Source organism: Candoia aspera, chromosome 4, assembly GCF_035149785.1.
Source record: "Candoia aspera isolate rCanAsp1 chromosome 4, rCanAsp1.hap2, whole genome shotgun sequence".
Classification (NCBI taxonomy): Eukaryota; Metazoa; Chordata; class Lepidosauria; order Squamata; family Boidae; genus Candoia; species Candoia aspera.
In genome coordinates this window covers 30,294,281-30,311,312 of record NC_086156.1, presented here as the reverse complement: position 1 = coordinate 30,311,312, position 17,032 = coordinate 30,294,281, and the positions used below count along the sequence as shown (strand labels likewise).

Sequence of the window (17,032 nt, the reverse complement as noted above, 5' to 3'; positions counted from 1 at the left end):
GTACCTTCCAATAGGTGTCGCCATGTCTCTAAAGCCGTTTTTACAGCAAAAGCCTCCTTTTCCCAAACGTGCCATCGTCTCTCTGTTTCAGTGAATTTGCGAGAGAGGTAGGCACAGGGTTTTAAATCGCCAGATTGGTCAGATTGTAACAAAATTGCGCCTATGGAAAAATCAGAAGCATCGACTTGTACCACGAAGGGTTTAGAGGGGTTTGGATGCTGTAAAATTGGTTCTGTGGTAAAAAGTTGTTTGAGCGTTTCAAACGCTTGCTGACAGGCAGGAGTCCATTTAAGGAGCGCGCCTGGGTTCTTCGAACGTCGCGTATCCCCCTGTCCTTTGGTTTTTAACAGTTCCGTAAGGGGGAGGGCGATTTCTGCAAAATTTTGGGCGAATGCCCGATAGAAATTAGAGAATCCAAGGAAACTTTGTAATTGTCTCCTGGTACGAGGAGGCTCCCATGCCACAATAGCTTCTACTTTTGCAGGGTCCATTTCAATGCCCTGAGCTGAAATTCGGTAACCTAGGTAATCAATTTGCGAATGATGAAACGCACATTTTGACAGTTTTGCGTACAACTCTGCTTTTTTCAATTTAGCCAATACTTGACGCACCAAGTGGATATGTTCTGACATGGTTTCAGTATAAATCAATACATCATCCAAATATACCAGTACCCCTTTAAATAGGTGGTCATGCAAGACCTCATTGATTAACTGCATAAAAACCCCGGGTGCCCCAGATAAACCAAAAGGTAAGACTTTATATTGGAAAGCCCCAAGAGGACAGTTAAATGCTGTTTTCCACTCATCCCCTTTCCTTATGCGAATGCGAAAATAAGCTTCTCTCAAATCCAGTTTTGAGAAGATTTTGCCTCTGGCCAGATGTGATAACATATCTTTGATCAGGGGCAAAGGATATTTATTTAATATTGAGACCGCATTGAGCCCGCGGAAATCGGTACAGAGTCTTAATGACCCATCCTTTTTTGGCCGAAATAGGACAGGAGCTCCTACCGGGGAATTTGCCGGCTCAATGAAACCCCTAGCCAGGTTTTTGTCAATGAACTCCCTTAGCGTGGTAAGCTCTTTGGGAGACATGGGGTATATTTTTGGGTGAGGCAATTTTACATTTGGTAAAAACTCAATGGCACAGTCCGTTTTTCGGTGGGGTGGCAAGCGATCCGCTTCTTTTTCCCCAAATACTTCAGCAAAATCCTGATACTGATTGGGTAGTCCTTCAAGAGGGTGAAGCGTTTGCACAGTAGTATACGCTACCCCTCCACCCTCCATGTCCTCCAGTAAGTCCTTTTCGGGTACTTTGTAAAATCCATCTGCAAACGTTACAGTTCTATGGAGCCAGTTGATAAAAGGGTTTTGTTGCACAAACCAAGGCATTCCCAGGATTACCAGAGGGCCCCCCACTGGAGCTACCACAAATGGCAGCTTTTCTTGATGGGAGCCCATCTGCAAAGCGACCAGTCCCGTGGAAAGATTGACTGCTTTCCCTCCCGCCATAGTTCCATCCAATTGGGTGAAAATCATGGGTCTTGCCAAAGGGAACGTGGGCAGTTCGAGAGCTGCTACCACGTCAGGGTGCATTAGGGAACGGGAGCAACCCGAGTCTAGCATGGCCCACACTTCCACAGTTTTGGTTTTTGAGCTCAGTTTAACTTTAACAGTCAGTGTGGGGAAGTTTCCACTCACCGAATCATGGTTACGCCCGGTTTCTTCCACCTGCCCTAGGGCGCCCTTCAGGGCAGGTGGTAGGCTTTTCCCGCCGGCTGCTCGAATTGCAACTCTTCCTCCTCTTCTCCGAAGGGTAGGTCGGGGGGGTCCAGTTCTGCGAGGGCCGCCTTCAGTTTTCGCGGTGGAGCAGGAGCAGGCGTCTTTACCGTGGGTTTCGTCTGTCGTTCCTCAGGACGGCGTCTCGGGCACGACGTGGCTCGATGCCCGTCTTTCCCACATCTGAGGCACTGACCCTTGGAGAACCGTTGCTCCCTCTCCTCTTCCCAGGTTTTCGGTTTGGGGCGGCTGGCAAGTCCAGATGTGCGCGCTCCTCTAGCAAGACGTGTTTGTCTAAGCTCTTTGGTATGGGCGTAGGTTCGTAGGGCATTTTCTGCGCTTCCCGCCAACTGAATCCACCCATATAGCGTTTTGGGATCGTCTCTGCCTAGCGCCCATCGAAGGATTTCGGGTTCTAGCCCCTGCTTGAACAATTCGATGATTGTTGGCTCAGACCAGTCTTCCACTTTTCCTGCTAAAGCTTTAAACTCCAACGCATATTTAGCAACTGAGAGGGACCCTTGGTAGAGTTTGCGCAGGTCATTTTTGGCCGTTTCTTGAGCTAGGGGGTCTTCGAAATGCTCCTTGAGTGCCCACAAAAATTCATCGAAGTCCTCTAACTCAGTTGCCTCAGCTTGGCATAGTTGCACATACCAATCCGCTGCCCTTCCTCTCAGCTTGTTGGCAATGAAATTGACCTTGCCATGTTCAGACTGAAAGTTCCGACCCCAATCTTCTATATAATGCTTGGCATTCGTAATAAAGAAGGAGAGCGTTGCGGGATCCCCATCAAACTTCACTCCAAATGGTGGGAAGGTTCTTACCGGCTCAGCTGGCTGTGGCGGTGCCGCGAATGACAGCGTACGCCGAGCCCCCACAGGTGGTCGATCCCTAGGAGGTCTTGCCTCTCGCTCTCCCCTTTGATGGGCTGATCGAGTCTTACTTCTCCCCCGGGTCGACAGGGTGCTGTGCCTGGGGTACTGTGACGGCTCTTCCTCCCAATCCTCCGGGGTGGGCTCTGCCTCTCTGGGCTGATCCTCTCTGGGTAGATCCTTGAGGATCGTCACTATTAAATCCATTTTATCTTCCAATGCCCTCATACGGGCCGGAGTGACCGGCTCCTCCGGGGGTTGGTTGGTTATCACCACCTTCGGTGACAAGGGGACTTCGTGCTCCCAGGACAATTGGGGAGACCCCCTCCCCGTGGTTCTTTCCATAACAGATCTCTGTTCACTCCTGAGACTCTCCTGTATGGATGTCAGCAGCTCGTCCAATTGGGTATCTCGCAACTCCCGACGTGCTGCTCTTTGCGCTCTCGAGGTTAGCGCTGGCCGGCTTTTGGCCACCTCCCGCTCCTCTTCGCCTCCCTCACTTACGCGAAGTTGAGGTTCGGTCATCGCTGGCGTTCCCTCTTATCCAAGGATTGGATGGGGCCAGCGGAAAATGGAAAAAATGATTCTCAGCTTTATGTAATGATAAACATGCATTCCAAGCCCTCAAAACAAGGGAGTGCAACAGAATGGAAAAACCCCGGGTGAAGGGATACGGAACAGAGAATGACATGTGAAACGTTACAATGTTAACCAGACATTAAAATGAGAACATGACACTTACTAGCTCTTACCAGATGAGCAGAAACCCACGGGAGGTCCTTCAAATAACCTGGTTCTATGTCATGTAGGGCTTTATAGGTGATAAGCAGCACCTTGAATTGCACCCAGAAGCACACCGGCAACCAGTGAACCAGAAGGCTACTGTGATTGATGGTATTGAAAGGCATTGAGAGATCAAGGATGGATGCAACACTCCCATCCCAGCTCTGCCAAAGGTCATGAAGTACAACCAATTTTGTCTCTGTACTAAATCCTAGACCGACAGGAAGCTCTGGCGTGGGCTGGTCCATGAAGTCACGAAGAGTCGGAAGCGACTAAACGAATAAACAACAAACTAAATCCTAGCCTGAAACCTGACTGAAACTGGTCCAGATAATCCCTTTTCCAGGTGCTCTGTAACTGTAGTCCAACCACCTTCTCAACCATCTTCTCAAAAAGTGAATGCTGGACACAGGAAGGTAATTGTGCAAAATTGTTGAGTCCAGGGATAGGCTTTTGAGGAGAGAGGGTAATACCTCATATGTCAACACCACAACTTGAATGCAATTGCAAGTTACTAAATATCTAAGTGAGATATGGACATACTTCCCTCATATTCAGATAATAGCATCCTAGGTTGTATTTGCCTATATACAGGTTTTGACTCTTAACTCTTTTGCAGAGATGAAAATCCTTATTTTTTCATACTCATCTATTTTTAATTGAATAGTAAAGGTTAATTGGTTCTAGAGAAACTGCTCGGGTGATTTTACCACAGTAAGCCCATGATTTTTCCTGAATAGCATGATCATTTTTGCAATGGAAACCTTTTAAAGAAGCTCAATAATTTTAACAGACTTGCTTACAGCTCAGACTACACATTTTATTGAATATATATTCACAATTTCCTATTTTTAAAAAAAATTAAGCTGTGGGAAAGGTAAAATGGGTATTATTCTCTGTGGCTGCAATTTATTTTCTGTGTTGCAACTTCCTGTATCAGCATATGCATGCAAATTCTCACAGGTATGAAACTGCATTTTTCAAGATAATGATTTAGACTGAGTTCTGTTACCCAACAGACTGCTTAGAATAAACATAAACAGACTAAACAGATTAAATGGATTTGGATAGGTCTAGCTGAAGTATGACAAGATCTGGATCTAAGCCAGATTACAGTTTAGTGTTTTCTGTTAATTTGTTTCTATCTCACTCTGAGCTTTAGTTGTTAAAATTTAGGGGGATTTCCTTATGAGAGAAAACTAGAAGATTTGGGAGTCTTTAGGAAAAAGGCAACTGAGGGGAGATGTGTGCATAAAATCATAGACTGGAGACAGTTTTTTTCCCCTCTCTTGAAACATCACTGTCTGTCTCATTATCAGCAGTGTGATGCTCACATAACTGTTCATGGTATTTGTTCTTTTCATTGCTTCATAGACTATGCTCAGTGAAAATATATGCCCACGGTAGTACCAGAACTTGGAAGCAAGTGGCTGTCTTTAGTTGTGAATATTAGAATGCTATGAGGTTTTTGATAGTGACCAAAATGAATCTGGGTCCAGTATCAAAGCATCAACCATGGGTTTATTGGTAAACAATATGACAACATATAAATGTCAGTTCTTCAGTTGTTATAAATTAATTTTAAATTTTGTTGGTAATTAAAATAATCCCAAAATCAATTTAATGCCAAAGAAGTAGTGTAATTCAATATCAGTTTAATGTTTATTATACAAATGTTTACTTTTTGAAAAATAACTGAAATATTTAAGTCACATAATTGTGGTTGCTTTATCTCTGAAGGTGGTATTTCCGAAAATATAAAATAGGTATTGCTAACAGAAGTGGTAATTAAAGTTATGGGTAAAGCATGTTGATTACTAGAGATATAATTGGCAAGAGTGTGAATGTCTGAACAGAAGTACATGTTCCTACCTGTTGCAAAAATAAGTGCACAATTAATTCTGCTTGAATGTAGAATTTATAACACATGTGGTTATGAATGCTGTCAAATAAAAGTTGTTTCAGTTGTGTAAATTAATATTCACTTTGCAGTAATATGTGAAAAGGTTTTGTTAATTAGGATGAAAAGGAATTAATCATATTGATTTATACAGTTATACTGTCTCTCGGTTAAATTATATGCCTACTGGGCAGGGTGAGAATCTCTTCTAAATTACTCTGTGTTTGCATGACCTGAAAATAGACTGGGGCAAGTTTTTGTGACAGTAACATTAGGATTCCCATTGGCAGAGTTCTGCCAGTAAGAGGGGCAAATACTGGGCAGAATAGGGTAAATAAGGAATCTGAACTAATGTTGGTCAGTATGTAAACTAAAACCTTCCCGTCAAAGTCAATGATCAGATCCAGGTGATTTTCCCCTCTTACTTTCTACCTACATGCTATGATTGAAAACAAGATTCAAATGAATATGACTTTAGGCATGTTAATGTTTACTTTGATGAAATGGAGAATTGATAACATTAAAAAAATGAACATTGGTACATGGTTTTCATGGACTTACAAAACACACACTGATATTGCATTGTACTTATGCTTGTAAACTTGCAGTTGAATTCTAGATGGAGGAAAGAAGCTTATTCTCAAAGTTCAGTCTTGTCACTAACCATTTCTTGTATTTGGTGGATTTTTAAAATAACTTGAATGAAACTTTGCCTTATTCAGGATTAAACTGAATGCTAGGTTTTGTGATTTGGAAGTTGCAGCCCAAAACATCTGGAAAGCACCAAGTGGGAGAAGACTTTGCCAGCTTTAGTCCTGGTATGGTTGATACCATTTTAGCTGATTGAGAACAGGCTTTTCCAACTTCAAGTGCTCCAGATATCTCTGACTGCAGTTCGTAAGCCAGCCAAAAAAAATGGCTGAAATAGTTTACTCAAGAAAATTATCCTGCCCAGATATTTATTAATTTACCACTAAAGCTAATTTTAGATTGCACCTTCAAAGATTGTCAGGCAATTTTCAAGATATGCTTTACTTAATACAGTTCTTTGTTGTAAAACTGATAATGTATCAATATTTTAACCTGATTATTTATATTAGAAATTAATTCACCATTTTCATAAATGCTTAGCATAGGATATCTATAAGCATATCCTGGTAACAGAACAGAATTTGTATATTCAATGGAATTATAAATGAAGGTCTGCTCACCTGCTTTATTTTATCACCTTGTGCTACATGTTTTGTGTTTGGAAACTGTCATGTTTAGAGCACATATGAAACTGTCCAAATGATGTATACAGAAGCCTGTTGTTTAAAAACAAGTTTTAAACAAGTGTTTAAATGTTTCAAGGACTATCCTTTAAATAAATAAAGGTAATGTTAATTTAATGTTACAGTACCCCTTGAAAAAGCATTTAAATCAAAGTTAATATGAAAACAAATATTTTATAATTATCAATTAACCATGAATGAGATATACAGAAAATTAAGGGGGGTTACTATAAATTTGACAAAGATCACGAGAATATGTTATTTTTCATAATATAAGTGCTGTTTCACTTGTGTGATCATGTTATGTCACTCCATTTGATGGCATGGTCATCTGGTCATTTTTCAACATCCCTAGAAAATCTTTGAACTTTTGAGCACAAATCCAAAAACACTTTGCCATATATTCATAACAGCATTCAATCAATATTACAGAGCCAGCTTAATAAACTATGTCAGTTCAGCCTCATTATGAAGCAGGTTTCTCCCTTATTTAGAAAGTACACAAAATATAAATCCTGTAAGAGTTTGGGTTAATTTTCTTTGTGCATTCACTGAGAAAAATAATAATTTTTCGTTAATTTTGTTACCTAGTACAAACAGTTGATCCTACGTGAGTCTGATATATAAATATTTTGTGTAATAAGATTAGGATGTGCAGTGTATTCACAGGGAATTCATCTGCATCTACATTAGGCTGATAATCTATGTGGAGATAAAACTGTTTAATTTGTTTGGACTTGTTTTAAAACTGAGATAAACTATTAAATATTGAAAGACATTTTTTGTACCCTAGGCAGCGGGAGCGATCCGTCCTCTCGTCTCCACAGTTATTGCTTCCACAGCAGATGGATGTTTAGACCATTCACTAGACCGTGCCAAGTACAGAGCAAGTGAAATGCCTCAGGCTTTCTTATTTGATGAAATCCATCAAGCATATCTTCAGGTAAGTATTTTGGTTTTTTCCCCCCAGTATAATATAAAGAACAACTGATAACACTTAGTATTTGAGAAAAGGAAAATTGGAAAAATCCATATAATGATTCTGGCTGTTTTAGGGTCACCAAACAGAGTGTTCTATGATGTTCTGTTTTGTGCAGTATCTACTACAATATTGTACTTCTGGACGAAGAAGATCAATAATGGATGGTGAATTTTATACCTTTATCCTTCTTAAAAAACAAAGAGAAAAGTATACATTTATATCTTGTGAAAAACTGAATTAAAAAGCCAATTAAAAATATAAATTACTTTTCATGACCATTTTACATCCCCTTTATTTTTAACAAACAGAATTTTATGTTTTTCTTATCCTGAAGGGCTGAAGAGATGTTGCTTGCAAAATCTGGAATAGTGATAACTATAAAGATATTTTTCTAGCCTCTGCTATATAGCAGACCTTGTTGAGATAATCTAGACATGAGGTTAAAGCATGAGTGGTAAAAGTTATAGATATATTATAGATAATATATATTGAAAAATGAGATTAAAAAGAATAACACGTTTTAGAGAAAGCTCACTTCAGAATGAGGGCTGTGAATATTGCCATTTGTTTTACAACTCTATTGGCACTTTATTTTTGTATTTGATCTGTGAATGTCTTTATGCAAAAGCCAGATGCCTTTTAAAAATAGAGTTTAATGATGATGTCCTTGTCTCAATTTATGAATAATAATTTAGTAGCTTTTCAACTTGAAACTTGTATTTATGATTTCATTGCAGAATTTAATCATTGCTACATTAATCTAGTCACTGCTGTGAGATGGGCAGCTCTATAAATTGTTTAAATAACTAAAAATAAATAAAACTTTATTTAGAATTATCTAAATACATTATCTAAATTATCTAAATTTTTTAAAAATATTTTTTATTGCAAGTTTGAATAACAATAGTAAAAGAGAATACAAACTAAACTCAGAAGAGAAAATAAAGAAAAAAGAGAATAAAGATGCACAGAAAAAAAGAAAAGAAAGAAAAAGAAAATACTGAGAGAAAGAAAAAATAAATATTTAAAGAAGTAGCTTCTGATCTTCATCACAAAAAGTGATGAACAAAACTTAATAATTCATCACCTCCTATAATTTTATATGTAAGTAACTCTTCTTCCCATAGCCCATCCCTTATCCATATGGAAATCAGATCATTAACATTTCAGTCCTAGTGTCAGCAATAAAGCTTGTAAAGGCATCCCAGATTTATACAAACAAGTCTTATTTTAACCTTGATCAAACAAACCAACTTTGTACTCCTTGCTTCTAACAATCTTAATCTTTAGTTCATTCAGATGCTGTTGTAGGATTTGATCTCTCTTCCATTTTTATTTTTTCCATCATGAAGATTTCTTAAAAATGTCAACCAACTTCTTTTGTAAGTCCATTAAAAAGTCCTTATCCAGGTCATTTTCTTGGCTTGCCAGTTGAATTTCCACTTTAGTTGTTTCTCTGTCTTATAGTCCATAAGTTTCTATTTTCCAGTACTTCTTGTGATGGAATGTGTCTCTGAGGAGGGAGGTGGTGCAATGGAGGTTACAGGAGAGGAAGGAGGGGGTGCATTCCAGGGGGAGAAACGATCTTACAGTTTGGAGGACCTTGGGCAGCCGGCCAAGAAGCTGAGACAGGACCCACCTTAGATTGCCTGGAGTATTTTTCCCTAGCACCTTATAGCTTTACTTAGTTTGGCAAGATTTTGTGTATGGTCGAAACAATAAAGAACTAGAGCTGAATTCCTGGCTCAGCATTGTTTCTTCACCTCAACCCTGACACTTCTGCAAATTCTTTATGTTCTGATATTTCTTCATCAGGCAAAATTTGTGTTTTTGTCTCTTTATCCTCTAAATCTTCCCAAATGTTCTCTTCCACATCAGTAATTTCTTCTTTAATATCTTTTGGACATAATCTATTCATAGAAGCATGCATCATTGCTGAGATTGAAGCTGCTATTTTTTGACCCCATTCTTCAAAAATTTCCTAAAGTATTTCAAATGTCATAGCGTTTTCTGTCATTTTGCAAGTTCCATTTTGCTGACCAAAGACAAGAAACAGGTTTTTCACTTTTTTTTTTCCCTTTCTCCTTTCTGCCTGGAATATGTAGTCCCCTCTAGGTTTCAATTTCTGAGATCATGAATTCTCAGGTTTCTTTTTTGACTTATGATAAACTAGACAAATTGATTCCCACGAATGTAATGTTTATGTATGTAATTATTTCCAAACTTATATAGCAAAGATCCAAATACTCCATTATTCCAAGTTTGTCTGGTTCCTTAATTTGTTGATAACTTTCTTAAATCAGATTCTTATTTAGCTTTTTGCTGTTTATTTCTAATTCTTTAAGTTCTTAAGCTTATAGTTAATTTTTCTCTTATTCAAGAATGAAGATAAACTCACCAGGTAGCTTTTCAAATTTGTTGCTTTGAAGATCTTTAATATCCTTAACGTAGTTTAATAGGTAATTTCTGAAAGTGATTAGAAAGTGAGTGAACTCAGTGTCCTTTAAAAGGCTCTGCCACAGTTGAGAGCATGATGGTTCCCTTAGTCTCCCAGTGCTTAAACCCATGGGAAACTGCTGTCCTGCAGTCTTCTTGCAAAGAGCAGCCGTCCAGAGCACAAATGGGCAATTTCCTGTCTTCTGGAGAGGTTCCATGACTGGTCTACTTGCCAGTCCTTCGGTCTTAGCTGAAGTCATTGTCTCCACTCATTTGGAAATGATTTAGCTCACCATTCCTCACCTGGAAGCTCTGAATTATCTGTATTCTTTCGAAGAAGAAGTTGTAGTGCTACTTTTGCCATGACTAGCGATTTGGCTTGTGCTTGAATATAGGCAGATCTCAGGACAGATCCTCACAGCCTCCTCCTCCTGCTGCAGGGGAGGACTACAATTTCCCAAGTATATGCTCACCTGTCACTGCCTGTATCTCATTATCCATCTGCAGCTGAGGCAGCCTGAGGATGAAGATAGGTGCTTCTCTCTGGAAGTGGCATTTTCCCTCTTATCCCACCTCTGTATGCTATATGTAGGCAATGTAGAGTCAATGAAGTGAATGGGGACGCAACTGGAAATGACATTGGCAAACTTGTAGCACTGATTAATTATGCTTCTTTCCTATGGAATGTCCCCTTCCATCTAGTTTCTGACCTGTTTTTCTGCCCGTCAATCCTCTTCTGGCTGAAAGGGGGACCGGAATCCTGGCTTCTACTGACTTGATTTTCATGGCTGTTTCGGTAATAGCCTTCTATCCTATTCCAACCCTATGGGTGTAATTGCTCATATTGATAGCTGATGGTCAATGATTTATGCCTGAACTGTTTTGCTTGGATATAACAATATGCCTCATGAAATAAAGAAAACAAGTCTTCCTCAGTCACCTCAAGTCAAGAGCTCTACTCCAGATAGTGAAGAGAAAAAAATGGATAAGCTTATACAATGTCTTGACATGCCAGATAGAGAGGAAGGAGTGATGGCTGCTTCTCTAATTGACTGGATAGAACTTTGTTAATTCCTGATGTATTGCTATCCCAGCTAGAATAGATAACAAACTTTGAATTATTAGTGAAATTCCAGCACATTTGTAAACAGATTAATATTAAATTTACAAGTTTGGAAACTAGCATATCTGGGATCCATAGAGATCTTAAAATCATGAAAACTTAAGCCTTGGAAGTGTTGAAGAAAATTATTGCTATTTCTTATGAAACTGGAATTAAGACCTTATACAAAATGATCAATCTCATGATAAAATAATTACAAAATTACAAACAGAACTATTTAAAGTACAGGGGTGAAAGGTGTAAAGGTGAAATGTCCCCTGTGCAAGGACCGAGTCACATCTGACCCTTTGGAGGGACGCTGCTTTCGTGATGTTTTCTTAGCAGACTATAACAGGGTGGTTTGCCATTGCCTTCCCCAGTCGCCACCTTCCCCAGCAAGCTGGGTACTCATTTTACCAACCTCGGAAGGATGGAAGGCTGCAGAAATAATTAAAAATAATTAATCTATCATTGGATGATGAGCAGCGGAAGCCCTTATTAAATTACACAGAATGATGCCTTCAGGATTTCTTCTCATTGCCAGTTGATTTAAAAGTGAGATAATGGGTGCTCATGATTAAGAGCAAGAGGGAATCCCTCACAGAGATTTCTCATATAATTGTTAATTTCTACGATCTAGTACTAGAATAATCTTTTACAACTTTCAAGACAAGCTACTAAATTGAAACACCATGGACATAAAATTATGATTTATCCAGATCTTTCTTTATAAATGCTTCAGTTATGGAAAGACTTTGATTTAGTGCACATGCTTGCAAAAACTAAATATTATTAAATATTATTTTAAATATCATTAAATATTAAACATTAAATATTAAATTAATATTAATTTAAATAAATTTAAATAAAAATTAAATATTTAATAGTTAAATATTTTTTGTATCCAGCAATCGTTTACATTTCTCTTGAAAAGGAAGCAGAAAATTTACAATCCTATCTGCCACTGTAGAATTTTTAGAAGGCCTATGCTTATCTGATGAGTAACAATTTTCCTTCCTTCCTTCCTTCCTCAGATTTTTCCTTTATAAGTATTTAGACAGACACTTTCTGTGTCTTTATTCCCAGGTGGGGAAGTAGGATGAGGGCATTAACCTAAGCCAAACTGGAGGTGCAAAATTGAGTTAAATTTGGGGTGGGCACATTTTTTTGTTTTATTTTTTGTATTCTCTTTAATTTTTTAAAACTTAGATCCATGATTACCATTCGGTATGCATTTGCTGTTGAGTACGCTTATACATTGCAATATCTCTTTAACTCTGGGAAACTAACCTTGACAAGGATTTTGGCATCAAGGAAGTATGGCATTTAAAATACAGTAGTTATTTGAAATGGACTTAGATTTTAAAAAAGAAAAAGAATAGACAAATGTGCAACAAGCTGGAAAAATTACAACCAGATTTTATTATTTTGTTGCAAGAAACCCTTTTCTACCTGATGAAGTATAGAAACTGGTTGGACAAACTTATATTAGTGGATATTCAAATAAAGCATATGAGGTAGCTATTTTAGCAGTCTTAAAATTGGTGTGGAATGTGAACATGGCAGTAGTGAAGGATATTTTATTTCTTTGATAGTAAATAGCTACTGTCCCTATATATATCTCTGATATACTTCTATGTTACATATAACTTCTATGGCCTTGCTTTTGTTATATGCTAGAAAGCACATAGATAAATATATCAAATATATATAGTAGTAAAACTTAAATTGGGACTTGTACAGTCAGAAAAAAATGAATATTATTTATTATTATTTATTAAATTTATTATGGCTACCCATAATGGGTTCTGGGTGGCTTACAAAATCCACAATACACAGTTAAAACTGTTAAAAACATAAAATGTGACTGTCCAGACTAAAAAAAAATCAATATTTTTAAACATGATGGGCTCCACAAACACATTAACTCCAGGCCACAGGCCAGTGAACAGAGCCAGGGCCTAAGAGCCTTCCAGAACCCCAGGAAAGTGGGTGCCATATCTACCTCTCAGGGGGTGCTGTTCCAGAGGACAGGGGCATAATTTCTAAAGTATATTAAATGTATTAACCATTTATAAATGGTTAAATACTGAGAATCAGAACAGAAAGCTGGAAAGTCATTGGCTTATTGTTTGAGACAACCCCCACCCCTATTCCAAATTTTGTATCTGGAGGTCTGGCCAATGATGGACTCCTACTTACTAAGACAGAATCTATTAATCAGTTTTATGATTTTATACTCAGTTATATCTTCAGGGATTCCTGCAACTAAACATTAAATTATCAGTCTCCTGGGAAATCATTATTGGAAGAGATTTCTCAGGAAAATAAAAATAAAATGGCACAACCATTGACACTGCAAAAAGTCATAGGGACTTTGCAAACTATAAAACTGGGCAAAATCCCTGGACCAGATGGACTTCCAGTTGAATGGTATACAAGTTTTATAGAATTGTTGGTCTCCATTCAATCTTTCAATCTCTTTTGAATATCTTTGGCCAAACTGAGGTTACACTAAGATGATGGTGGCGTTAGCCTACCTGATTTTCATTTATAACATCAGGCTTTATTTTAACATCTATATATTTTTGGAACAATATTTTTTATATGTATTCTCTTTGGCCTTTTTGGAGAACAGGCTTGTCTAATACATTTGAAATCTTGGCAAGTTTTGTGGTCCAGGTATGCTAAACAGATCTTCATTTGCAGCCTTGAAAGCTCTGAGGCACATTTGTTTTTTTAATAGGTAAGTGGTTATTTGATTCTCAATCACATGAGAAATTGATGCTATGGCAGTACACAAATTTGAAAATAAGAGGAAGATATTTTATTGGCATGCTTATGCTAAAGAAGGAATCATCACTTTAAATCAATTGATTTCTAACAGTTGTAAAGATTTTGAGAGAATGCACGTTGAATATTTCTTATCTACAATATTCACTTGGGAATATATACAACAGAAGGATGTATTGAACAATATTGCCCAGATGCTCTAGCAGCCTCTGAGGCATCTGCAATTTTAGGTTCTTAAGAGATGTAGCACTTGAGTGTAAAACAAATAAGGAAGAGCAAAACAGACAGATAAACGAAAGGCAGTCCTTTTCCTGCTTACCTCAACTCCTAAAGCCCCTAATGATCAATAGAATAAAAGAGACAAAGACCTGATGATTCTAGATTTGCCTCCCTAACAATATGTTCTTTATATTTTAATAAACTTTAGACTTAGCCATAATCTTTGCCTGAAAGGAGAAGAAGCAGGCTGAAAAAGTAGTTTGGCTTTTTAACTCATCTGCTTTCAATTTCTTTGCTTCAAGGCAATTGCATTGACGCTAGGGTTCCACAAAGACATAAGCAAGAAGTTTGAGTGCACAATCTGCACACCCCATTGTACTGCAGGAAGGCAGAGTTTAAACAAGTTCTATTCAGTTTTGATTAATAATTTTCATGAGACTTCAGTTCAGTAATGTTTTCATATATTCAAAATCTGAAACAGGATTGGTAGTCTGAGTGAACTTGAATGTTTTAGATAGTTCTGTAGTTGATTATCACTGGCATATTGGCAGATTCTGAATATAATATGAACTTTATTGTTGTATAACAAGGGTAAGGCTTGGGCTGTTTTTAAAAAACTATACAACACACTGGGAAGGAAAAAAATGCATCATTTTACTGATGGATAATCATATTTTTATAACTTGCTTGTAATCTTGCAAGAATTTCTTCAGTTTCTTCAAAACACAGCTATAAACCTTTTACAATGACGTGCCTAAAATCTTTTTTTTAAAAGATTTATATAGTTTCTTCAATTTTGTCATAGAGGCAGCATATAAATATTGTTAACGAAAGAGAGAGAGAAGTACCGTTTAATGTTATTTCATATCAGTTAGTGATTATTGATTATTTAACCAAACCCATTTGAATTCCTTCATTGCTTTAAATTAACATGTAAGTTATTGGTCCATTTATGAGCTGTGAAATAAAGAGTATGGTATGGTTCTCATAGCATTTTTCATAACTAGGTCACTAGAACATATATGTATCTATGTATCTGTGTGTGTATGCGTATACATGTGTGCATACATGTCTGTGTGTGTTTATGTGTCTGCATATGTGCGTATGTTTGTAAACCTCAATTTCCTTTTGGGCATGCATAGGTTTAGTGCAGTATATCTTTGCCATAAAAACAACCAAGCATAGAAACTCTGCATTGTGAAGAGACTGAATGCCTGTACCTGCTTCTTCCTAATACAGGATCCTTTGACAGCTACAGTAAAGCTTGGTTTGGTAGGGGGAGAATCACAGATTCCAGCATTATCTTGCTTTGACTCCATCCAAGATTCCTCCTCAGAAACAGAGTGCTTGTTGTAACTTAACAGAGAGATACTGAGCTTCTAATGGGTTTCTGAGTAAACTCTTTAACCTAGATGCCTACATATCCATCCTTATCATACTTTTTGGTATTTTACTAGTTATTTTGAGTTTGACTCAAGTTCTTGTTCTTAAATGTTGGTATTGTTGTTTACTTACGTATGTTATGCTATCACTTTGCCAATTTACAATCTGTCTTGATACAACCCTATCAGTATAGGTAGAGAGTAAACAGACAGTAGTTATATAATGTTACATTTGTATCCTGATGCTGTGAGACATCATTGTACAGTAGACTCTCAGTTAACCGGAACTCAAGCAACCGGCACAAAAATCGAACCGGAAAAAAACCGGCACTCTCAAGCAACCAGAAAAAAAAACACGGCACTCTCAAGCAACTGGCAAAAAAATCTGTATCTCTCTGCTGCAATCTAGTGGGTATTAGGGTTTAATAGTAACTCTTAAGCAACCAGAAACTACATTTATCTGGCATCTACCAATCCCCATGGGTGCCGGTTAACTGAGAGTCTACTGTATTAGTAAATGCATGTTTAATTGAAACACGGTGATAGCTGTGCAGCCCAAACAGCCTGAATTCCAAAGTCATGTATCTCACCATTAAAATTTTTAACCCAGCAACTGCTATCCTTATGATATGGGGCATTTAATTGGAGAGAGGGAGAGAGAGATGGTTGTGAACCGCTGTGTGACTCTAAAAATATTTGAAATGCTATGGGCTTTACCTGTTTTCCCAGATGGATATGTTGTATTTGTAGCAACCTTTCCCAAAAGTTAACCAAGCATAGCTCAAGACAATCTATTTGGTTGAAACTATGTATATCCATAGAAGATGACATGCCATATTTTAAATGCCATATTTTATGTTAAAAATACTCTGTAATTTGTTTTTTGTTTATTCCCTAAAGTGTAGTGACTATGATCTGGATTATGGAACAGAATGTTTGCATCTAGCTCTCAACTATAGCAAAATAAAGGCTAAACTTATTGAAGGGCCTTCTGACCTATGGAAGGTAAGAGTTTTGCTATTGCTGCTTATTAATGGTAAACCTTTTCTCATGATATGAAATTTTTTATAGGAGGTTGATGGCTAGGTGTTAATATTACTGGATATAATAAAGACATCTAGCCATCTAGTTAAATTTAATAAATTTATAAAACAAACCAATTGCTTTGATTGGTAAATTAATTGTATTATTTAATATATAACATTTGTGGTCAATAAAATATTCAGTAGGAAACCATCAGTGGTAAGATTAAAACATCTTGAAAGATAAATCATAGAGGAGACTGGTAAATCTTCTGGTAATATCTAACATGGCAGGGAGAGGGGAGACTAGGGCAACAGTGGGCAGGAGAATAACACACAGAGTATATCACATAGTGGATAGGGCTGGATTCCCCCCCCCCCTGTTTTGGGGTAGCAGGAAAGGCTCCTTTGACTCTTAATCTATGCAATGTCAAGTTTAGGGCTTATATTACAGTTACACATTACAAGAAACTGCACATTTAAATT

General features: G+C 37.6%; 1 protein-coding gene across 2 annotated transcripts in view; it reads left to right on the top strand.

Moving 5' to 3' along the window:
- The window catches only part of CRPPA (CDP-L-ribitol pyrophosphorylase A), a 91,168-nt gene that overhangs the window by 18,897 nt on the left and 55,239 nt on the right, over positions 1-17,032 (top strand). For both annotated transcript variants that reach the window (XM_063303725.1, XM_063303726.1), the window contains exons 3-4: positions 7,404-7,553; positions 16,425-16,529. In XM_063303725.1, coding sequence (XP_063159795.1) covers positions 7,404-7,553; positions 16,425-16,529 — 255 coding nt within the window. The remainder of the gene's footprint in view (positions 1-7,403; positions 7,554-16,424; positions 16,530-17,032) is intronic.